Source organism: Gallinula chloropus (assembly GCF_964237585.1).
Source record: "Gallinula chloropus genome assembly, chromosome: 20".
NCBI lineage: Eukaryota > Metazoa > Chordata > Aves > Gruiformes > Rallidae > Gallinula > Gallinula chloropus.
Genome location: NC_140105.1, coordinates 6,206,613 through 6,231,915, shown reverse-complemented (window position 1 = coordinate 6,231,915; position 25,303 = coordinate 6,206,613). Strand labels below are relative to the sequence as shown.

At 39.9% G+C, this 25,303-nt stretch overlaps 1 protein-coding gene across 3 annotated transcripts; it reads right to left on the bottom strand.

Annotated features, from left to right (window-relative positions):
* On the bottom strand, nucleotides 1-24,590 carry RHOT1 (ras homolog family member T1). 3 transcript variants are annotated; one of them, XM_084273403.1, is made up of 21 exons: nucleotides 24,458-24,590; nucleotides 21,663-21,721; nucleotides 20,108-20,189; nucleotides 18,863-18,906; nucleotides 18,061-18,114; nucleotides 17,651-17,703; nucleotides 16,998-17,106; nucleotides 16,351-16,452; nucleotides 14,869-14,967; nucleotides 14,350-14,458; nucleotides 13,311-13,431; nucleotides 12,978-13,062; nucleotides 12,450-12,595; nucleotides 11,816-11,916; nucleotides 11,435-11,565; nucleotides 10,995-11,078; nucleotides 10,125-10,244; nucleotides 9,596-9,798; nucleotides 8,143-8,265; nucleotides 2,624-2,767; nucleotides 1-1,152 (listed from the first exon to the last, which is right to left on the bottom strand). In XM_084273403.1, the coding sequence occupies exons 1-21, from the start codon at nucleotides 24,492-24,494 to the stop codon at nucleotides 1,035-1,037; spliced, it is 2,124 nt and encodes a 707-aa protein (XP_084129529.1). In that variant the 5' UTR covers nucleotides 24,495-24,590; the 3' UTR covers nucleotides 1-1,034. The 3 variants fall into 3 exon arrangements, with proteins under 3 accessions (XP_084129529.1, XP_084129530.1, XP_084129531.1); XM_084273404.1 differs by lacking the exon at nucleotides 2,624-2,767; XM_084273405.1 differs by lacking the exons at nucleotides 2,624-2,767; nucleotides 8,143-8,265.
* Nucleotides 24,591-25,303: the final 713 nt, after the last annotated feature.

Here is a 25,303-nt window from a genome sequence, read left to right as displayed (position 1 = left end):
ACACAGTTATTTTATTGAAATATTTGAAAAGGCCAGCAATGGAAAAATAGGTTTGTCATGAGGAATTAATGTTTGATTTACTTGATTGTTAAAAAAGCTGTGTCTATCAGTTATTCTAGCCAGTTACAGAATGCACCGTGATCCATGCAACTAATATACTACAGTAGAATAGGCACTGTGTACTATTTTAGTTTTATCTTATACACAGCTTTCAACAGGTATGATTGACAGATGTCAGAAATTAAACACCACCACTTTTTGAATTATAAACATTTATAATATACAAATTTGCTCATCTGATTCATAGGGGTTATAAAACACAACAGAGTGGAAACTGAAAAACACGATTACACACAGCATCTGAAGTCAATCTGGCAGTTTTTGAAATTTATGGTTTCTCCTTTTAAAAGAATTATCAGACTACTAAACATGTTGCTGGTCATGTAACATACAAAATCATAGGCCAGGACAGCAACAGTGACTTTTTTCTTGAAATACATAGTTCGTGGGGAAATTTGTTCATCAGTTAAAAAGAACAGGTATGAATGAAAATCACAAATTCTGCCTGGTATAGCTTATAGTCCAAAAAAGATCAAGTCACTTCAGATGAACGTGAAATAAATAAGCAATCCTTGATGAAGTATGATCCTTGAGTCAAACCTACTCAACCAAAAATGAATTTCAACTATACACTAGTATGTCACCATGGTGAAACATCCAAGAACAGTATTTTGAATAGCTTTTTGGAAAGCAACCTCTTACTGCTTTAATATATACAGGTTATTTACAACAGATTCCCTTTTGGCCTCACAAGTTAAGCCATTTTATGTGGCTGTTAAGATGCAATTCTTTTTTCCACACATTATGCAATACTGTAGTTAGAGCTATAATTTAAAATAATATTATGCGTGAATTACAAATATTAATAAAGTAACTCTGCATATATAAATATTTCTAGCAGAATTTAAAGCATTCAGAATGTACATAAAAGTTTTTTATTTTATTTGGTAGGGCCAGATGTGTTTCTTCTCAGATCATCGTTGCTTTAATAACGCTTTGTACATGGCGAAACCCAAAACTGCAAAGACAGTAGCACCAAAACTTGCTCGGAGCCAAAACGTAGAACTCTTGAGGTCCGCTTGTGTCACATGCCTAAAATGTAACACACATACAAAACCAGGTTAATTCCATGACAGGACCGACACACAACTTGTGCTAAACTACTCTGCTTTTGGAAATTCATCACTACACTTGTCACAGGCAAGCAGCTCACAATTCAGCCTTTGGAATACCTGTACAGTCACTGCACTGTCCTCGAAAGCTTAAGGTTTGATCTGCAGCCCTGATCACATCAGTAGATCTCACTCAAGTCAGAAAGCTGAAGAAAAATGCAGGAGCAGATCTTAAGTCATGAATGGGGAAGGCAGCGCGTCGTCTTTGACAGCGAGCGTTCCGAAAAGGGAAACAGAAATAGCCAGAAAATAATTCTCACCCATAGTGAGAACAACTCTGCCCAGCAAAATCCTTTCTTTTTTTTTGTTTTCCCTAATGTTGAGTTTGCGTATTGCTGCTTCTCCATGAAAAACTGTTGAGTATCTACTTCTACTTCTTCCCCCCAAAATGTTTACTGACAAGTAGCGAGTAATATTTTTCCAAAAGCTAGAATCAAAGGAAGGACCATTTGTAAATCCCTTTCTTCCCAATACAGTCACAACAACAGCAATAAACAGTCATCCCACACCAAGCTTGAAAGCTAAGAGAAAGTGCTAGTGACACAAGCAGTGACAATGGCATCAACAGAAAAGATGTGACAACAGTATGAAGTGACCCTGTGACGTAAAAAGCCACTTCTTGCATGACAGCAGAGACAGCCAATGACCCAACTCTCCCATGTACGCAAGAGGTTTGTGAGCATGCTCAGTTAAACACAGCTAGCCATCCTCCACAGTAGTCTCAAGTATGACAGCTTACCATAAAGCAGGAGCTAACGTTTAGAACAAGTTATTGTAAATGCCATAATTCAAAGCAAGGGAAGTTCCTAAACAACAGCGATGTGTGTGTTTGGTTGTTTGATTGCTTTTAAGATAGAACTTAGAACAGAACTTCACTAGCCTACGTGTTTTAGCCTGGGTTAATCACCATGGATTACTCAGTGAAAGCTCAGGAGCAGTAAGGACAAGGAGCACACAGAGATCCTAAGCATAGATGGTGCACGGGCAGTTCGTACAGCGCGAACCGTAGAGCTCTTGCATAGAAGATGTTTAATAAAGCAGGCATTGTTACTTGCTACCAAGATATACAAAACCAGTTTAGGATATTCTTTAGTAGACATCTGCTGGAGCAATATAAGCTATACAGATAACCAGTGTGCTGTAAGACCACATGCTGAAGAATAGGCTCTTTGGTGCACAAACAGCGAAACACAGCTGGCCTCTAGAAACTCCTACTCTTGTTTTAAGAGCATCTTGCTGGGTTATGGTACAGATCAAATTCATGAATCCCTCATGAATTCTTCTACAGCTACTTTTGGCAAACTCTCTGCAAACTAGATGTCAAGTGGTTTGCTGAGGGCAAGAAAGGGAAAAAGCAAATGGCAAGGTCACCTTAGTTTGGCTGTTGTTACCTGTCTTCAAATAAACGAGGACCGAGAGATGACTCCATGAAGATGGAATCTTCTACAGAGTTGACGGCGTGCACCTGCTGCATAATACTGCTCTCCTCGTCTGCTAACAGCATGGCCCCCAACTCATCTAGGTAGGCTCTTAACCTTTCACACACATGCACAGTTTGCAGTTCACAGCATGGCTCAACAACAGCAAGTGTCTCAAAAATGCTCAAATGACAAAGCCCAGAGAATTGATAGTTTTTAGCCATCTAGCCCCAGATTCTTGTGCAGTTGTTAAAAACTTAGTGCTTGGGGAAAACCAGAAGGAAATGGAGGTGTACTTCGATGAGGATACAAAATGCATGATTTTATGTGGCTAAATGCCCCTGCTTTAAGGACCAAGAAAACTGCCTAAGAAACTGAATCTCTTCCCACTCCAGCCCCAAAGCCTCAACTGTGATGTGTCCACAGGACAGTGCAATAGTCCTGTGCCAGATGCATGAGCTAGAGCACCCATGCTGAACACACTGCAAGGACTCCATGTCAGCCCAAAAACTGGCAAGATCTCATTACTGCTGCTAATTCAATTAACGACTGTACTTATTACATGCACTGGGTCTTTTTTTTTTTCAGTAAAAGTCTATAAGCCCCTTCAGATCTGTAAATTATAAAACTTACCTCTTTATGTAAAATAAATCACTTGAACACAACATGATTTGAACAGCTTATGTGACAAGCTCTGCTGGGTGAGTATTCTCCAGCCTAACTTGGTTAAATGCCCAACTATTGGTGTAATTTAAAACCATCCCTTTAAATGTTCAAATCAATATTTCAATGGCAAACGAGTGTCTCTGCATTGCTCCATAAAGCATTACCTCCCACATCTAGATTTTCTATCTATCATTTGCCTTGCTTTGACTTTTGCCCATGTCCACGCTGTGGTGTGCATGAAACTTGCTGAGCACACTTCATCCTTTTAAAAAGTTAATATATTCTCAGTCATGACAAAATCCTCTTTTCCTGTTTAAAGGGAGAGTAAATTGACTCTGATCCCTTTTCTAAGCCTAACAGTACCAGACTTTTTCATTTAAATAAAGGAACTAAATCAGTGATTTGTCTTATAACCCCAAGGAAATCTACTGAGTTCCCTAAGAAACAATTAAGCCCCTCTGATCATCTCAGCCCAAAAATACTTACTGAAAATCAGAACACTATAGATATTTAATTGCTTTACACCTTTAAAAAAAAAAATCTAGTTTTTCTTCCTTAAGTGTTCCTTATGCTGTCATAAATTCCACATTTGCAACTTTGATCCCTAATGCTGTTTAGCTGCCCTCAAAGGCAAAAAAAAAAAAAAAGGAAAAAAAGTCTGAGATAATAAGAAGGATCAGTGTTTGTTTCCAGCACAGGATCTTTGGCATGAAGGCAGCAATAATGCAGAATGACTTTCCTCAATATGTGGTTTTCTCATAACTTTTCTCAATAGGTTTCTCTCCATGCTAGCAAGAGAGTAACTCTGAATTAGAAAAAATACCCTCTCCAAGGGTAAAAACGATATATGGATGTGCACGTGGATACACACATAGTTAGGGCTCCATAAATGAAACTCTTGCTTAAGAATGAGCTTTCAAGCTTCCCAGATAGATTAGCATGTGTATTTAATCACACCATTAGTCCCACATGTTTAAGTCTAGGAGTTTTGCCTTTGATGTAAAATTCAGATTTTAATCATCCTACCCTTAACAGTGAGTCAAGTAACTTGTCCCTTTTTGAGTAAGATCTTTGAAATCTGTACAGTCCTTCTTTTCAGAGGCTTTAACAACTCACAAGAAGTTCACAACATGCACTCACTTCCCAAGAGCATGTTAACTCAGGTTAACTGAGCATGCCTGGCATGGTTACACATGGAAAAGTGCTGAGTTAAGGGTCAATGCTGATGCTTTACCCCAGGTCAGCAGTCAGAGAATCCCAAGTCTGGGAAGGTTTAACCTTAGCTATAAGACGTTCAAACCCATTCCTGTATTGGCTACAAATGCATTTTAAAAGCACACTAGCAGGGCCAGCAGGCTAGTCACACAGCTACTCACACCAAGCTTACAAGCAAGTTAATGCAGCCAGCAAGCAGCAGCAGCCTGCTCGGACACAACAGGTTCCAACTATAAAACAGAAGCAACCGAATTCCAAACCCATCACGTAACACGTGCAAGCTGCTGCAGCTTCCCTTCAGACACCTATTTCCCTGGGCTGCAAACCAACTCCTGCAGTTAGAACTTCCCTCATGCATTAGTCATCTAAAATGTAAAAAGCCCTGAGTGCATCTCACTACCTACAAAAGCTAAACAGAATGTAAAATGCCAATTCAATATCTTCTATTTGGAAAGAAATCAGAGGATGCAGCTTTGCAAACTTCTACCTAATAAGGGGCATTAAACAGTTTAGAGAAGGAGGAAAATAGGTTAAGTAAAACATTGTTATAATGGGGGACACCTAAGTACACAGATTGATTTCTGCAATTAGATTCAATGGCAATATATTGTAGTTATGAAAAATAGTCTGCATACACTGCACATTGTGGAAAATAAATCCTGGCTTATATCCATAAAACTTTCCCATTATTACAAGAAAGTGAAACTTTCTTCTCTAGTTTTACAAAAGGAAGGTTTTCATAGAAAAAAACATAATCTTACAAATAATTCCTGAAATAATCATGTTTTACATGCAAGTAGAACTTCACTTCTATTCCACAATATTAAAAGAAGGAAGAAAAACATGCTGTGAGAAGTCCCCTCACTGAACAGCACAGTTCTCATGCATTAGAATTATTCTTAAATTAACTTAACTGACAGAAGAATGCCACTACTATACAAGCAAAGGTCAACAGGTGAATGATTTAAAACCAAGAAAGCAGAAAACCACACTAAAAATTGATGCTCCGGAGATTAAAAAACAAAAGGCAGCCAGAAATCCAAGCTCATCGTTACAGAAAGGGTTAGAATGATATAAGTAGAAATCTTGCTCTTAAACAGAGGTAAAACAATGTAGCAAAAAAAGAGATTAAGTGCCAGCTACACAAATGCAAACACCTAAAGGAAAAGAACAAATTAAAAATATATAAAAAAAATACTACAGGATAGTAACAAGTCTCCTACATGCATGTATATAGTGATTTGAATGAAGTGCCTTCTTCCTCAAAGAGCCAATAAAGTGTGATCCTGGGCAGTTCAAACCAACAATCCTGCTCCTGCACAATAAATGCTTCAAATTGAACTTCCACATTCAATGAACTTGCCTTTCTGACAGCCTGCAAACCCTCAGGAGAGTTTGTTTGTAGAAGAGAGACTGAAGGTGGGCATGAGTAGGCTCTCAGGTGCCCAGAGGCAAAGTTCTACCTTTAATTACTAAGGTGGGAATATTCAGGTGTGATCTGTCTTGGCTTGGTAGCAGTGTTGAGCAACAAGGGTCCAGTCTGAAAAAATGTCAGGTTGCCTACTGCCACTGTCTAAAGCTTCAGACTAGGAAGGGATGAGGAGAAGCAGCACTCCTGAGAAACCTCCTCACCCATCAGTTCCCTAACTTCTGCCCGACTACCTGCCCTGGCGGTAAGCACTTGTAACAGCAAAGTAAGACTACATTAAAGAACTACATGAGAAAATCTTTCTTCATTCAAAGGCTTTCTCTAACCTAAGCACAGATCACTAGATTAAAAACATACCTATCAGCTTACATTTTTAATCAAGAAAACCATCTCTACTCTCCAAAGTCTACAATTAGAAGTTATTTCTTGTTTACAGATACTCCACAGTAGTACTCTACTACCCATGCAGAGTCGCCCACATACTGAATGGTGAATAACCTGTGGCAATGTGTTTGGTATGGAAACATCTCTGAAGAGCCAACTAGAGTTGGTGAGATGAAGTGAGTGTGCTGGAACCTGCAGAGTCCTTTCTGTAGGGCCAGTCCTTTCTGTAGGGCCTGTGGAAAGTCTGAGAGGAATTCTCCTTCCCTTGAATCACAGACTTTTTTAGGCAGCAGTGGTTTCCTACATTTATTCCACACTACCTATGACAAGGTGTGCAATGACAACATCCTGAGACTTCTCATTAAAAGATTTCAATATCTTGAGCCCTTGATGGTATTTCAGAGGAATTAAGTGCAACATTTAATGCAGGACTCAGAACCAAAGCCAACACAGGCCCACACAAGTGAGAAGGCTAATCAAGCAACCTATAACCATCCAAAAAGTGAGGATGCATTATAGAGGTGATTTCAGCCTCAGTAACAAAGAGCTGAGATTTTCTAGGGGCAACTTCTGAGTCAAGTTTTAGAGCAAGAATATGCAAAGACATTGCTGTTTCCAGGGTTTTTTGTCTAAGGGATGGCTACTGTAGAAGAGATGCAGCATCAACTGTCTCGTATCCACAGCCTTTTCCTAAAGTAATGAGTTTTTAACCCTTCTCTTAACTCTCTGGTTACCACTTCTATCCTGCATTAAAATGCTACTTCATCAAGATGCTCAGTACTGTAGGTGGGTACATCAGCAGGTCTCCTACGTGTGTGTAACTTGCATTTAAAGGAGACAGCCTCTCTGACTTTGGAGCAGTTTGAAAACAGTAAAAAGTAACATACATGAGCCAGCAGCAGGTCAGGATATTCCAGCCCTGGCCTGCAAATGAACACAGAATCATCACTGCCTCCAGGCTGCAAACGATGGCTCCGCTGTGCTACAAAAATTGTTGGGTTTGAACTCCCATTGGCTGGGGTGAGATGAGAAGTGCTGAGGTGTTAGTAAGTGTGTCAAAAACCACCTGCAGTACACACAAGACAAGGGATAGCACTGTTTCCAATGCTGAAAATCAGTTCTCTCTCTTTACCCATTGTTTATTCCAAAGTATCTGCAAATGCCAACGTTGAACCATTTACCACTTCTCACAGTTGCATTCTATCCAGTGAGGAATTGGATTTTAAAGGTTCTAGTTTTTTTTCTCCACACAAAATACCCACTCATTGTGCAAACCAAGCATAACACACAGAGAGAAATTCTATGAATCCCCAAACATCACGCTAGCAATTATAAACATGCCATACGTTATACAATGCTGCTGTCAGCCAAGCTGTGCCTTTATGAAAGTATCTGTGTAACTGATACCCAGAGGCACTACCTCTAATCAATACTAAACAAGTCTATACTGTCTCAAGTGAGACACCTTACAGATTTATAGGCACTCCTTTAATGTCCATTACCAGCTCCCTAAAAACAAAATCCTAATTCATCCACAGTATTTTTGCAATCACAAAGTGGCTGAATCAGCTATCAAAATGGTAAAGTTTCAAAGAAATCACCAGACTAACCTCAAAAGACCAAAAGTGCCTTCAAGTTAAACAAAGTTTGACAGTTCTATGACAATTATTAAAGCAAGTATCTGCCTATTTGGTGGCTATGGAGTGAAAAGTCTGCAGTATATAAGGTTACCAATTGCTTTTTCAAAAACCCTTTATTTTAAAAGCACACCTGGTACCTAGTAAATAAAGTTAAGGACCTGTTAAGAACTGCAGTGAAGAGTTTGTTCTTTACAGATTGCAGCAAGTCTGAGTTGAGGAAGTTCTGACAGATGCAAAATGTACACCTGTTGCAGGCGCACATACAGCGTAACCGGGCATGGCTGCGAAAACACACAGAAGGACAGCAGGTGAAATCTTGCTCATCAAATCAGCTGCACATTAGGACTGTGCCACAACCAAGAGATTTAGGAATAAAAAGGTACATTTGAATGAGTAAGGAGAGGAGAAAAAAAAATACACTGGGGAAGCAAGGGTACAACTACAGCTGTGCAGAATTTTAAGGTCAGGTGTCCCACATCTTGGACATTTCGGCATTACCACCGTAAACAGATCTTAATAGCAAAGCACAAACATAAATTAAAATGTTTGCTGAATTTAAGGTTGTAGGGAAAGCATCTAGAGGCTTCTGAGTATGTCTGCACAGCAATAGGTAACACCCCTTTTTCAAAGGAAAGTAAGCCACATTTTCTACCACTTCGAATGCACACTTTACAAAGTGACTGTTACCTCTACCTTTCCCACCCTAACAAACACACATGCTTGGAAACTAAGGGAGAAGCAGGGATATTGATATGACAAGACATTTGGTCAGTGCTACACTTTTAGTGGTTTCCCAGTATTCCAGCACTACAAAATAAACACAGGAGAACAAAAACAAAACAAAAGCTTTTCCAGTCTAATTTAATAAATTCAGTTTCAGGTAATTTTTTAAGAAATCCTAGTATTTTGGGTGAAAGTGACATTAGTTCTATTTCATTTAAAGCAAATGTCAGCTGTCATACTAGACTCCATCTGCTGTAATATTCATGTAGTTCAACATCATATTAAAAGCTCCACCCACCAAAAAAAGAGATGCAAAGTGAGCTTAGCAACAGTGAGATGTGTAGTGAAGAAGAATATGAGTTTAAGTATCTTCTATCTGAAGCCAAAAAGGTGTTCATTCAGAAATTCTATTGAAAAGATAAGATCTCATCGATTAACAAAGTGAACCACATAGTAACAAACACCCTGAAGATAAAAAAAAAAGCTCAAGCAGTGCATTGGCAGAACTGTTGTTCACTAGTTGGTACTTGTAATCAACTGTCAGGTTGAGCTATTCACAAGGACTGTGGTACAACTTACAAGTATCTCAAATACCAAGATACTCACATACTGAGCTATGCCATCTATAGTACAGAACTCCACATAATTTGCAACAGGAACTAGGTGAAGCAGCATATTCTTTAAAACAGCCCTTAGCAACAACAGCTGACACAGATTTGTACCAAATTTCGCAATTTAAAACAATTTGAAGATAATCTCTTGAGTCACTTATGTCTCTCTGTTGCTAAACCTCAGTGAGGCAGTTCCATCCTCATGGCTAACAATGACATGCAGTGGTACTGTGCATGACCCATGCACTATGAAGAACACAAGGATTCGAGTACTTACGGGTACATTGCCATGGTTGTCAGTTTAACAAAGATATCCTTGCTGGGCACGTCAACCGTATTACACGTAAAGGCTTGAGGTGGAGGCATTTTGTGTTTTTTGCAGAATTCAGCAGGAGAAATACTATATTCCTGTCTAACTTCATGCAAGTCAGACTTTGCAGCTACCACTAAGCATGGTATTCTGCTATCCATGAAGTGCTGCTGCAAATGTAAAGAAAAAAGGTGAAAGGAACAGTACGTGAACCATTCAACCAGGAACAGCCTGAGTGGAACTGCTTGCAGCAGCATTAGGACACGTTTATTGCACTCAAGTCAGGCATTTCCAGTACCAGAATATTTTATGTAGACAAGTTGACATTAGATTTGTGTGCATAACAAAGCTGCATTTTTAACGCATCAGCCATATAGAACCAGCACCCATACATGAAATGCCTTTTAAACACCACAATCTGTGTAACTGGCACTGTATATTTTGTCAGTGACAACATACATAACTGTAAAGGTTTGTATATATAAGTTACACAAACCTTAAAAATCCTGGCACAGTACTCAAAGGACTTGGGGTTACTGACGTCATATACCAGGCAGACAGCATCGCATATGGTCTCAGCATCCGTTAAAAACTCAGAGTCACTGACATCATGCAGCTGGAAAGAGATGGTTGGAGAGGGGGACAAGCGGTGTCAGTATGTACCTGAAGGAATTCTCTAACTCTTTCCTCATAATATTTATGGCTCATTTCTATGTATCCTTAGAACTAACAGACTGACAGGAGGCAGAATTAATGAAACAGAAACAGTAGGAATTCACCACACAGCCAACATATGTGAGCTGTTAACGTCACATCTGCAGGCAATCACAAACTCAGCATAAAAAGTTACATTTACTTTAACACAAAGCCTTAGATTCCCATAGAAACTGGCAGAGGGAAACCAGAGAGTAAAGGACTAGATCTTGGAAAACAAAGAAAGATATCATATTCTCATAAAGGTTAACTCCTACACCAGAATGAGCTTTAAAGAAAGAAAGTATTCCACCCACTTAAGATTAACTTTAGCCATCCCCATCACTTTATGTGACAGATTCTCCTTTACTGAAGAGGTAGATTGCTTCCTGATAATTTATCATGCTACCACTTGATGCTCTGCAGAATAAACAGAACGGATCAGGTTCTGTGCAGTTTAGGTCAAGGTTTCAAAAATAACAGGTCCTTTACAGGCTCAGTTTAAAGTATTAACAACAAGTTAATTGAGCCGTAAAAGGAGCATGAGGGAATCCACGTTTATGAAGAACAAACAATTAAAACAGAAAAGAAACTTGTTTGCAGAAGGTGCTAAATAATTCACAGGATTTTAAGATTAACCAGGTGTATGCAAACAACAAGGAGGAAACCTTACCAGCAAATATTTTTCCTGTCCATATACATAGACTGTGTTAATGGCATAGTAAGATTTGTGTTCTGCACGTATTTGCCTCTGTCTCTGAAAATGCATAATTTCATGTTAGACCACAGCAACTTGCCCCTTTAAGTTAAATATGAACAGCTGGATTACTGTCATTTTCATTAATAAATGGAGTGTCTGTGGTTTATTTTGCAAGTAAATGCACAGCTACAATCCACAATGTACAAATAATTATTGCATGCAATAGTCATTTATTTGTTAAAAAAGCCATCCCAGAACACTCAAAAATCCAAACCAAACCCCTCCAAAATAATTCTACATTCCCTCACAGAACTCTCCAAACTCAACAACAATCAATACAGTTCTAAGACCAATCAGTTTTGCTGTTTAACTTAAAAGCATATAGAGCTGAGTATAAGTAATTAGTTTCTTACTAGCAGATTCCTTCCAAGAAGAGCCTGAAGAACTCCACTTTTCCCACAGCCTTTCATTCCAACAACATTGCATCGGAAAACATTTCTCTGAGTCTGTTTTTTCTGGAGGTCAATCTTTTTGTCTCTTGTTACTTTTGAAAAGACACAAATACTTTTTGTAAGCTACAGACACGTGTGTATGTGAAGACATGAAATAATTGTCCACTTACATTAAAATGCACAAAAAACAATCAAAAATATCAAGTCAAAAAGTTAAGGAAAGAGCAGAAAGTAAAAAAGAAGTGGAAAAAAACACAGAATATTTGTTTAAACAATTTACTCTTAAGCACATTTCTAAATTTGAATTCCTAAGTTGTTCCAAGCTTTTTTTGTTTTCATTACCTGTGATTGCTGATGCTTGGGATTCTTGTTCTGCAAGTATGGAATAGCCTAAATAACCCAGGTACTCCAGACAGCGCTGGACATCTAAGTATGTGGTTAGTCTGGGAGAGGGGACAAAAAGAAGTTTCTAAGTTGTCAGCATCTGGGATATGCATTCTTTACAGCACTGAAACTGTTTTTTCCTCCTGACTGTTTTTTCCAGACTGACACAATGGAACTCCTGGCACTAAGTAGAACTAAGGACAACAGCACTCTGAAAGTAAATGGTGGCAACTTCACCAGTCTCAACAGTCAGCAAAACACTCTGGAGACAGGACTTGCTGAGGTCTGCCAACCCACAGAATTTATTTTTCCTCACCAAATAATGTTTGCTGTATTTTCAATAGGGAAAAACCCCTCATTATTGAACATCATTATTTATACCATATCTGAAGTGTAGAGCAGCAGAAATAAATATTTTGAAGAGACACTGGTTAAATCCTGAACAGGTTACAACAACTGAATGGCTACTGCAAGGCTACAAAAACTTAACTGAGTCGATTTTAATACTATTTCTACTAGATTAAGAAGAATCTACAAAGGCATTTTCATACTCAAAGTTCTCAGCTACTAAAATGTGATGTATCACACTTACGTCCACTGAGAGAGAAACCCTTGGTATGTAATCCAACCCCTTTCATTTGTACAAACAGTGTTGTTAACATCAGGTCCCCAGGGCATATAAGGGAAGACTTTGAACAAATCTTTCAATTCATCAGGAGACAAAGCACAGTCTCTGTCCTGAAAATAAGAATAGGATATCAGACATATATCACTTAATTCATGTCTATTCTAAACTGGGATTTTCTTGCTGTAAGTTTGCAAGATTCAAGAAACTGACTGCAAGAAACTGATCTGCTTTCTTTAATCACTCTTCTTCCCTTGCTTTTAAATAAGACTAAATACATGAGCTAGTTATAAAAAGTTTAGCAGTACAAGTCTAACTGCCAAGTCTTGGAGAAAGAAATATAAATAGCAGGCTAGTTTTGACTGCATAACTTAAGGCAGAAGGAGTTTCTGAATGGAATGACATAATGACAAAATCACACTTTTTGCTAGCAAAGAACTGCTAACAAACAAAGGATCTTAAGTATAAGAACACACACTCAAATTAAAAGCTTACCAAATCATGTTTGTCAAAGATACCCTGAAGAAACAAGTATGCATGATGATTTAATTCTGTTGTGCAGTCCAGAGGAATCTTTAGCCTGTTTATTGAAAACAATCACAAGAAGCTTTAAGTGTTTTTATGAAATACAGAATATTAAAACTCAAAACACAGATTTTTATTAACGACATTTGGTATTTGACATTTGCATTTAGTTGTAGTAATTTATCTTGATGTAAAATTGTGTTAAATAAACACACTACAATAACCTTTTCCTCTGGCCGAAGCAGGAGGCAGCATAAATTAAATGCATGTAAGATTAAGAAAGCTAAAATAAGCGATACATACGGAGGAAACAAATACTCTGGTGTCAGCTCTAAATCATCATCGTATCCAAAGCGACGTAAAACAGTCCAGGTTGTTTCGTGCCTTCCTCGCTGAATGAAAAGTGTGTGGAGAAAAAGAAAACCTAAAAATCAAAGTGATCAGATATTAAGGTCCTGAAGGGCTTTATCTGCTCCAAGTACTTCTAATGAAATCAGTATCAGACTGAAAACAAACTGGCTTGAAATACATGTTCAGATTTTAAAGCTCCTGTGTGACATCACAGCATTATGTACACAGACCAAAGGTTCAGAAATCATGTTATTTGTAAAACTGTGCTTCAAGGAACCATTTCTTTGGGTTTTTTTGCTGTTTGCTTCTTTCAGCACCAGCACGATAGAAGAACTTAGCTGTAGGATAGTAAAGGCAGTATCTTCAATTGAAAACAGCAAGCCTTAGCAAGAAGCTGGAAAGTAGTCTCATGGAAGACTGCCTTTAGCTTTCCTCTATCAAAATAACTGGGTAAGATTTTTGTTTAGCACTTTTCAGGGCTTAACGAACACTGAGATTTCACTGTTTAGTAAGACTATGCCTTAAGATTCCCACACTCTCTACAATTCCTCACAAGTCCTACTACACATGTAAGCTCCACAAGCAAAGCAGTTACATTGATGCTCAGACAGACAATGGTTTTTTCTCCTTTCACTTTTGCCGTATGTTCTGAGCAAATCCCTACAACACAGCTGTTAAAATGCTGACAGACACCTTGCTGACAAACGTTACAGAGAGAGAGGGAGCTCAGAGACAAGATTTAACTGGAAGCCAATCTCTTGAATCAGTGTACAGAGCTTGGAATCCAAATAAGTAATGAGGAATAAGAAAGACCTTGTTTTATTCACCCCAGTATTCCTCATCTTAATCATCCTTCAACATCATAGTGCCACTACACTCAGCTCTTGTAGCCTAAAAGAATCGAGGCAGAGATGGTACTCCAAAAGACTAGCTTTTTCATGGAAGAATGATTATCAACTGTATAAAGAGATATCTTTTAAATAAGACTTACCTTTTAGTGTTAATCCATTATCTGCAACTCCATCACTTAAGTTTTTCCTGACTACATTCTTCACATCTTCCAAAGCTTGAGGTGCCAGTGGTGTATTAAAACAAATTCTCTAACAAGAAAACACAAAAAACCCCAAACCCAAGAAGAACATTTTAGGACGACTGATTAGTAAACTGGACAAACACGTCCTGTATGAAATGGCCTTAAACATTCAGATAAGCTAATAAAGGACAGTCCCATTTTTTAGTGTAAATAAAGGTACACAAACTTGACTTTATTTTCAAATACAAGTAGTGAAGCTTGTTCATTTAAAATAATTATTTTTATTTTGCTCTTCAATTAAGACTTGAACAATGGTTTTTACAGATCCATTATTATATGCTGCACTTGAGACTTAATATTAAGACTCCATTCCCTTATGATTAATCTTACTACTGATCTTTCAAAAAAATTCCATATCTTTCTAGAATTACATAGTTCAACTATTAAACGTGGTGAAAAGATAAGCAAAACAATTACCTGGAAGAAATTGAGCTCTGCATCATTGAGAGTACCATCGTTATCCTGATCAGAAATTCTAAAGATGCGAGTGAGTGCTTTAATACAGGCAGGTTTCATCTGCAGAATAAAGGACAGTTCAGTATCCTTCTAGGCTCCAATATAAGAACTGTTCTGAATGACATCAGGCAGTTCAGTCACATTAAAAAAAGCACTAGCTTCATCTTTAGAACAGACACATTCATACACACATACACAAAAATAGGCAAGAGGAAATAAAATGCCAATTTAGCAAATTTAGATCCATCAATTTAGAACAACTACTCCACATTAAACATCTTTCTCATATTAGAAATATAAATTATTTTCTATTTTTAGAAGAATCAGTCTTAAGCTCTTCACAAACTGAAGGCTACTTGGTTATTAAAAAGTATTAAAAGAGCAGTTCTCTAAATTCAGTTTTATTGCTATAGAAAGCTTGAAAAACAAAATGCTGAATATTTTTTCCCAAAACCACTTTTTTTTTGGTGGGGAAAAAAAAAAGGCCTTGTGATCCCAGCCCCTTCAAAAATAACAGCTATAGAACTATTCTAAACAAGCACACTTTCTCTATTCACTATTTAATCTATGGCTGCTTAAGGCTTCAAACATCAAATACTGAAAAATCTTCAGAGGGCTCATTCATCTCCCAGACAAAGCACTGACCATATGGACTATCTCTATGACAGAAGAATGGCTGGGATACCTTCCGAGTGAAGGGAAACAGACAGTGGTAACTCTCTCCCAACAACTACAGTGATGATGGACTCTTCTCTTCACACAGGTCACACAGATTGCATAGGGATTGGTTTTGGAAAACCAGAAAGATTTCAGCACAACAATTTTATCACAACATTACTAACTCAAAGATGATTCTGATGGAAGAAATCAAAACAGGGTTATTCTCTGGTTCTCTACTTGACGTATTTATGATTGAAACAACTCCCCTACTGCCCAATACTATATGAGGGCATGTTTAAGGATTTTAGTTGCATTTGCCCACAATTTTTTTTTAAAATATACTCCTTCATGATGCTCTGATCTAACTGTCTGTGATAATGAAAAGCCAGCCTCACCCCTTCTTTCTCATGTCTTTGGCCAAGTCTGGAATGGTTTCCTGTGGAATAAATGGCCTTACTGTGAAAGGCTTATCTAAAGAACTGAATTAAACACAGGATTTTGTTCACATTACATTTGGTTTAAAGCCATTAGCAATGCTTCTCCTTTTACTTAGTAATCCACAGGGGCAACTAAAAACTGTCTTCAGTGCTTTGATGAGGAAAATTGGATCAGATTAATACAGCATAAAACAGTCACCATGGCTGTGGAATACAACGTGGGACATTTCAGGTGAGGTGGTGGTTACAGAACACACAAGGAAATGCAAAATCCACTGAGAGGGAAAGAACAGGAGAGTAACTTCTCCCCCATTATTATTTGTTCTTAGGATCTATGTATAAATACCTCTTTCTCCTCTGGGCAATAAAGAGGGCCTGTAGGATGTAGAACAGCTTTCTGTGCATAATAAAATAGCTCAGATATATTCTTCAAGTTTTTGGCTGAACACTGAAAGAGAAATCCTTATATCCATTAGCTAGTCTGGTGATTTCTTCTGGAACTTAAGCAAGCATCAAACTCGTGCACATCTAGCCCCCTCTTGTGGGGACAGAGCAGTATTGGAAAAAACATCTAGCCCCTTATCTGTTCAGGAATTAATAGAGAATTAATCACTGCAATTCGCTGTCATACCAACAACAGAGAAATAAAAAACTTGTATCTGCCTTGAGGCATATTCATGCATATTAACTCCATTCTTAATACTTTGCAGACACCTGTCTTAATATTAAATTTAAAACACGTGTTAAAGGCAAAGATGTGAGTATGCTCCAAATATTAGAAGAATTTGACAGTAACATTGAATTATACTGTAAAGCTCTCTACAGAAAAATAATATGTAAAGTCACCAGGATAATGACTTCTATTTGAGTATTTTCTTTTGAACAACAACAAGAAAAGGCAAAAAGCACCTTTTCTATTAAAGACTTGCCGTACATGCTTGACAAGGTGGTGTTCTTTAGCTACTTGTTATAACTTCAGAAAGTCTTGCATACCTCTACACATGTTTCTATCTCTGTATACTGATTCATAATGGGGAGGATGGTTTCCATACTGCTATATTCCACTAGATCTGACTTGTTCCCAACCAATATAAGAGGCAGTCTGAAAACAACAGCAACAACAAAAAAACGTTAAGAGCTTTCAAGAAAGAGTGATTTAAAAAAATCTTAATTTAGCATCATACCTCCCACCAGAAGCCACTGCATTATTGCATGGGGTAATTACCACTGGCAGCCAACAGGCAAAACTAAAGAGCAGCTGATTTAAGTAAAATGTTTTGATATGTACTTAGACAGAAAATTACTACTTTTTTTTTTTTTGTATTATCAACAAATCACACAGGTAAAGAAAAATTAAACACATTATTATTGTTATACAAAACCAGCACCCCTAGAAAACCTATGTAACCAAAACAAGTTATAACAGACACACACACCTGGTAAAAGCTGCCCATGAAATTCAAAATAAATAGCATTGCTGGTATATGTAACAGACCTACATACTTTAAATCTCTTGTTGCTTGGGCTTCTTATAAAAACTTTAAGTTTAGAATTTGATTTTCTTAAACAATTAACATCCTCAACACTCTCCATTGACACCCATCGATGTGCAGCCTAATTCACACTTCTCATCTTTACTTATGCACCTGCTATCTTTGTCTGTCCTTTCGTTGATGAGAGGAATCCACCGACTTGTTACCTAAAGCAGAGTTGAAAACAAACATGAAAAACGTATTTTCAAAGGTAATGACTGAACCACACTCAAGCTGGACTACAGCTGGTACTGCTTCTCCCCAAGGGGCAGAGATGTACCCAGGAAAGAGAAAACAAATACCTAATGGAGCTGATGAGTGAGCCACTTCGTGAGATGAGTGAAATGAGAGAAAACTCTGATGTTGAACTAGACCAGGAGCAATTACACATCTGTACATTCTCCCAGCAGCCTGATCTCAAACACCATCTTAGCCATTTTAAATGCCAGACAGTTTTCAGCCTGCCAACAATTAACATGCGCGTTACATCTCAAGCAATAATTGGATAAAATGTGTTACCATACCTTATCAATAGAGTTCTTGTTGTTAACAGCATATACTATACAAATCACATTTGCCTACAATGAAAAGAAAGGAAAGGCCTGGAATTCCACTGTTGAGTCTTGAGAACAACAGAGACAATAAAATCCATACGTAACAACAGAGTAAGAACAGTTCCACCATTCATCAAAAAGTTGTGTCCCTGACTTAAGCTGTTTATAGCTTAAACCAGTGTTGCACTTCAACAAGTGCCAAACAGCCTGCCTTGCAGTGTGATATGCACAGCTCACACCTGCAGGGAGACCTGTGCTACCAAGAAATCTAAACCTTAACTTGCAGCCTTCGCTCGAGCACCAAACAAGCCCCAGAAATGGAGCACAGCTCCATGACAGACTGTACAGGAACTGTGCAAAGGTGCTCAGAAAGAATTCAAAGTTAGAAGCAGAAGGAATTATAAAATTACCAAGAATTCTGTACTATTCATAAATGCAATAATAGGTCACAGTAGAAAGATAAAGGATCGTTCCAGAGCAGGATTATTTCTCTACAAAAACTGCCCATCCCTTGGTCTCCTGATTAATAAGAGGTATTTAGGTTCTCTCCTTTTGCTTAGAAAGAAAAAACTTAACCTCAGTTCACCAACACAGTGGCAGCACCTACTTTTCTGAAGAGAGGAAGGTGCACAGGGCACAAACCAAGCAAGAATAACCAAGAAAGGATTTTTTTTCTTCAATTCAAACTGAAGTCCATCTAAAACAGAGAACTTGAAAGGAAAGATTGTTTCAAAGCAGAACTATTTTCTAGTAGACATTAAAATACACTTACCTGTGATATTTCATGGTAAAGCTGCTCATCACTTTGCTCTGCTTCTGCATTCAAGAGAATAAGCCATTTGTTAATACTAAAGATTTATACGAACAAACAGCTTCAGAAACCGAACTGGGGTGTTTCACAACGCTCAATAACACTTCTTGTGAAACCTTCTGTTATTTAAACATCCTTTCATAAAATGCACTACCAAGTGTTTCTGCTGTAACAGCAATGAAATTGTTCCACTAACTTACAAGACAGCAACAGTCTGGTGCACACAGTTCTTAGCAGCTATTCTGGAGATGAGTATTAAATTAACATTTGTAGACAGGTTCTCTCTGGAGCAGTCATTGTTTGCCTCCCTACATTTATCAACAGCCCTGTCCTGGGACAGTAAGTTGCAACACTGTTCTGTAATGTAAACCTTTAGAACAGAATATGGCATATATTCATTTAATTGCAGCATCGATGATTCTTTCTTTTGTGAGGCCAAGCTTCTGTTAACTGAATCTATGAAACATTTAATCCAATCGAAAAACTCACTCCACGAATTTGAGCTCAAGTCCAACAACCAAAACAGGTGTTATTTGTTTGTTCCAAATAGGTAAGCACACCAAAGATACTTCTTCAGCATTGGTGGGAGAAAGACAGGAAGGTATCTGCTGACATGGCCAGGTTCTTAGCTGCCATTATAAATGGCAGTAGGACTTCTCTAGCTGTGCGACAGCTGCACGTATTTATGACAGCACATGAACCTTGATACTGAGCCCACTTATCTGTTCAGTAAAGTCAAGGAGATCAGAATATATCAAAAAACAAAATCACAAAACATGTAACTGACACAGCAGGGCAAGGTGTCCAACCTTAGACATTTAGACAGACGTAGGACATATGGTACATCAAGTGTCCTGCACCTTAGTGAATTCTTCACTGAAGAAAACCAGGCTTGAATTCCATCAAAGTGTCCACCTTGGTCTGAGCCTGTCAAGGTATCTCACACAAAACCCACTAACTTCACTGGAAGGTCACCAGGGCTTTCTTTCATGGAAGTGCCAACAGCAGTTATGGTAGGCTTCAAATTATTAGGACCAGCCATCACCACCTGATTTAGCTTTATCCCACGGGTTTCTACTTTAACCTAGTCTTTTCACACATGTAGCTCTGGTCCTGTACCAGTGTGACTGTTAAACAGGCTACTGAGACAGATGAACAATTCCACACCAAATCTGTCAAACAGCAGTGGGACTGCACAGTCCTTACCTGAATAATCCACGATGTGGGTTGGCACTCTTTCAGGGGTGACATCCGCTGGAATGGTGATTTCTTCAGCTCGGGGGGGAACCTTGGGTTGTAAAGAAACAGCAAGAAAAAGCCTTTAAAGATTTTTTTTTTCCCCAGAGAACACTAATCCATACTCTGGAAGAATCAACTTTAACCTAATTTTACTGAAAACTTCCTGCACTGCTATTTAACACCTTTGACCTGCTGACCCTGAACTTTCATAATACTTCTGTTTTCTTCTAATAAAAAAAGGAAAAAAGAAAACCCAACAGCAGAAAGATGTCTCTCTGTAAAGCTCCAGGCTCTGTTTACATCTTCATCAGGAATGATTACTGATAATACCCAGAATATTAAACACTGTTTCAAAGTGTGTAATGCCTGTTGCTCACATGTTACAGCCCTGATCTGTGTGACTGACCTGCAGGAACTGTACATTTCCTTCAGCTTACACAGGATGCGGTATTTGTTTAAAGTTATTTCTGTAATTTCAGGCTGATTTTGGGCTATATACATGAGAAACTTTTTATCTCAACACAAATGTAGAGAAATAGTCACTATATATAATGCTGTATAATAGGCATTACACAGCAGGAAGAAGAAAAGAGTGAAGACTTCTATTCATTAAAGACATCAAGGAACAACCTGCTGAAGGAATAGGTCCATGAGCAGTTCAAGAGCAAACAGCAAGTGAAACTCCCTTTAACCTGCAAGGTTGGGAACTAAATTGAATTATGTTAACAATCTAATCTTGACTCATGCACTGTAGTAACCAACTGATCTGCATTAAACACAGCGCAGTGTAGATTCAAAGAGCAGCACATGATGTCTATTTTAAGACTTGTGATCAGAAGAAATAAACAATCATGTTTCTATGTAAAAGGCTTAACTGTTTGCAGCAGCTGCAGTTCTTTTTATGGTATAATGAGAACTATGTGCTGCTTTTTTAAAGGAATAACATGTCAGAGTAGATTTACTTTTATTCTGGAAGAAGGCAATAGCAGCTTTTGGTGGGTTTTCTTTTTTTGTCAAGAGTCAGGAAAATATTCTTCAAAAGAAGAAATAAAGACAATGTCTTGCTCAGTTACAAAAAATGGCTAAGTTATACAATGTGACTTTTAAATTCCTTATTCTCATTCACTCTGCAATCTACTTGCTCTTTAATGAAAACTAGCAGAAAAAATTTGAGTCGCCTCTTTCAGGTCCTTCCCATTTATGAGTCTCTAATGTTGGAGTATGCTGCCAGTCATAACCAGTTTCAACTACTTAAAAAAACCCTAACATTCCTCAGATATAAAACATTAGTTTAATTCACCATGTGAAAAACAAGAAAGGAACATAGAGAAAATTAAAATTCCTAATCTTCACACTGAGATATACTGAACCTAAGGTTCATCACTCTTCCAGAGGTCATCAGTGCTGTTTTAGACTTCACTTTTTTCTAAGAGGGAACATTATTTTATGAACCAAACCCTATTAACTTAGTTATAACAACAGGATAGAAATAAAACATGGAAAGCAAATAAAGATGCCCTACCTCCTCTGGAAATTCTTCACTGACAAGAGACATAATTAGCGATGTCTTCCCAACTCTGGCTGCAAAAGCATTAAAAACAGAAATTAGATAATTCAGTTTTGTTACTCCCAATAGTTGCACCCCATTTTAAAATGGTATTTTAAAAACATTTTCCAACTGACCACGTTAAAAGCTTTTTATTTGTTCTTTAAACATACTAAATATGGATGACAGCAATCCTTGTATAATTCTTATATCCTAAAACCTTTGGTTCCATTTGACACTTCTACTTTTCATCCAGAAGGGAATCAAATCTTGCTCTGTCTTACAAAAAGAATTAGCAGGTGAAATTGTAAGCCTGATTTTTTTATGTGTGCAGAATATGGTATTACTGAACTGATGATCTAGTTAAAGTACATTCGACTTACCCAGGTCTATTTTTGGCACAGTAACAAAGGGCATTCTGATACCCACAAATAAGAGCTTATCTTCATCATGGCAAATTGAAGAGTAAATATTATCAAATTATGGGATGCAAGGAAAAAGTTCTCCTGGGGAGGAAGACTCGTTTTCCTTGGGGATAACAGCTGTGAATTTTTCACCAGTGGTATTGGCTGGAGAGCAGCAAGATGAAGGTTTAACAGCAGTATGGCTGTGCTTCCATCAAAGACACTCTTATGAGCTAAAATTGTAATTTATGCTGCCAGGAGTCCTCCTGCAAAAACTATGTCTTAAGTTTTGTCCTGCCAGGATCAAAAGAACGTTCAAAGCTCTCCTATTTCCACAAATAAAGTGCTTTCCTGATAGGCCAGCAAAGTTACTAGATAATTACTGACAATGCTGCAGCATATTTTGCATCTGACCAAGTCAGCTTTCATTTGAAACAGTGACAACACATATTGGCTTTGAGAATCAGAAACTCATTTCATTAATGTTACACGACTGAAAAGAAAAGATTATAGGCTGCTGTTTTAGCAAAGATGCTCAGTGTTTATAAGCTTCTGACAGACCTCCCAGTGTTCCAGAGTTGTTTTCTGTGAAAACCCATAGGCTTTAGGTGTAGAGATTTGGTTTATTTTTCTTGAATCTAGGTCAACCATTTGCCTTTCTGATTCTGTTTACAGTCGTAGAAGTAACAGCCTAAACAGTACAGGCTGACAAGGATGAAGGAAACAGCACAGCACTTTGTGATAATTAACTTGTCTTTTTCCTCCTGCATAAGTATTCCAGGTCATGCTGCATACAATAACATGCTGAACATATTCTGAAAATGATTAGTCATTAAAAATGGATGTTTGCACCAGGGATACTGGGACTGAAGCAACCTGGAAACCTAAACCATAGGCTGCTGGGGAAGGAAAAGGCCCTGTTTTGGAACACACAACAGAAGGTCTTCATGTGGTATTTCAGAGTCTGGACATGATGGTCTGCTGTCATCACACAACAAGCACTACATGGTCTAGATGAACTTGTGGTTTCAGACTAACACATGAAACACATGTATCCAAAGCAGTACTAACAACGTAACTCACAAGCTCTACTCATTTGTAAAGCAAACTCCTCCCTTCTGCTCACCACAATTCCAACAAAAACATAATATAAAGACACTCACAGCCATGTGCTATTAGGTTGCCATATTTAAGAGACCTGTATCTTTGAAAATTTCACTCCCACACATTGTTAAGCTAATTGCCATGGGGCAGAGCCAGTTCAGAGCACACCCTTACCAGAGGTGGTAAGGTAAACGAGGAGTATATTCTGAAGAGGAACTCAACCGTGTATTCAAGTGCACAAATACATTTTGAAGCAAACTCAATCTTGTAAAACTAACCAAATGCAACCTGCATGAGTTAACTCTTTCTGCACAGCACCATGTCCCTGAGGAACACTCTCTAAAGAAGCCACAGAGGATCCTTCAGGGCAGTTCAGAGCCAACCCACACCATAAAATAACTACTAAACCACGCTATAAATATACACGAGGCATTAAATTCTCAGGGAAGCTTTGTTAAGCAGCACTGCATTCTTAGTATAATTAGGCAATTTTACTAATAACGCTGGTAATTACTCTGTATTCCTCTGTGAGGAGCTTCAGCCGCTTCACAGACTAACACAGCGGAACCTCCTTGTGCTGTCTGCACCGTGAGGCACTGGACCTGCGAGAACCTCCACACTCATCTGGGCACCTCAGCGGGAGCTTCAGGGCGTAATGTGGGGAGGCCGCGAAAACGCGCAGCCCCCCCTGTGCCTCTGGGTCCGCCCGCCCCTGCTGTTTATTCACATCAGCAAAGGGCAGGAGGAGGGCTCCGGCTCCCCGGCCCTGTCCTGGCAGCACCCGGCTGGCGGCTGCCTCAGCAGCTCCCGCCGGCGCCGCTTCTGATCTCCAAACTCAGGAAACGGGAAGAAATTGGTCTCCACACACAAGTTTAAGCAGGACGCAAGGAACAGACGGACGCCTCTCCTCCTGCCGGGCCGCGGGGACGCCCCAGGATCACACCGACTCCGCCAAGAGCCGCGCTGCGGGCTCGGTCCCGGCAAAGGGACGCGAGAAGCCGAGAGCCTCGGGCCGGGCGCGCACGGGATCACGCGCGGCGCGGCCAGAGCGTCCCCGACCTCCGCCGGCCGCACTCACCGCCCCAGGGCGGGCGTGAGGGATCCTCCCCCGCGCCGCGGCCCCAGGGCCGTCTGACAGCCGGCGGCGCGGCGACAGCGGCTCGACCTCAGCCCCGCGGCCCCCCCTCCCCGCCCGGCCGCCCTGCCCCGCGGCCCGCGGCCTCCGCCCTGCCTCGGGGCCGCGCCGGCCCCTCCCGCACTCACGTTCTCCCACCAGCAGGATCCTCACGTCCTTCTTCATGGCCCCGCTCTTGGCCCCGGCGCGGGGCGGCTCACATCGGGCTCGGCGTGGGAAGCGGAGCCGCTGCGGCCTGGGATCCCCTCGCGCCGCGACCCCCCCCACTCCCCGCGCCGCTCGTCCCCTCCCCGCCGCGAAACGGGCAGCCTACGGCGGCGCGCGAGGGACAGAATAGGTAGCGGCGGCCCGCGCGCCTGCGTGCGGCTGTGCGGGGCGCCCGGGACCGCGCGCCGCCCCGAGGCCGCTGCTCACGCACGGCCAGTCCCGGGCCTTGCGCCCCTGCGGAGCCCGGTGCCGGTTTCGCGTGCGGGCCGCGCTGCCAGGCGAGCGGGGCCGCGGCAGGTCTCCCTCCAGCCGGGCCGGGCGCCGCAAAGTGTCCTGGCTTTGTGCTGGTCTGGTTTAGATGGGCCGACTCCTGCCCTCAGAGCGGGTCCAAGAGTCCTTATCCATACGGTGTTGGGCGCTTTAGACCTATAAATATATAGATATAAACCTGACTTACTATTTTGTTCTTTCTGGAATGCTGCTGTCCTCCTGGAAAGAAGGGTTCTGCACCTTGGGAGCTGTGTACTCAGCTTGCCTGCGTGAAGCTGGGCAGCTCTCAGAGCTCCATCAGTCAGCAGGCTCATGGGGGGCTCAGCTCCATCCCCTTCACCCCCCTACAGCTGGGAAGATGTGACAAAGAAGGACAGAAATACTGCCTGTATGCTGGTGGAGAAACTCCCAGAACCCTGGTTCCTCAGGCTACATGGCAAAGACAGCCCTTTCCATGACACAGTCCTGTTCACTGGCTCTTTAAAAGAGCGATCAAG

Bases quoted from the DNA above. Each gene is read 5' to 3' on its own strand.
- RHOT1 (XM_084273403.1), bottom strand. From the start codon at position 24,494: ATGAAGAAGGACGTGAGGATCCTGCTGGTGGGAGAAC. The intron at 21,722-24,457 runs GTGAGTGCGGGA...ATGCTTTTGCAG, and splicing joins GATCCTGCTGGTGGGAGAAC to CCAGAGTTGGGAAGACATCG. The intron at 8,266-9,595 runs GTAAGTACTCGA...GTGTTTTCGCAG, and splicing joins ACAACCATGGCAATGTACCC to CCATGCCCGGTTACGCTGTA.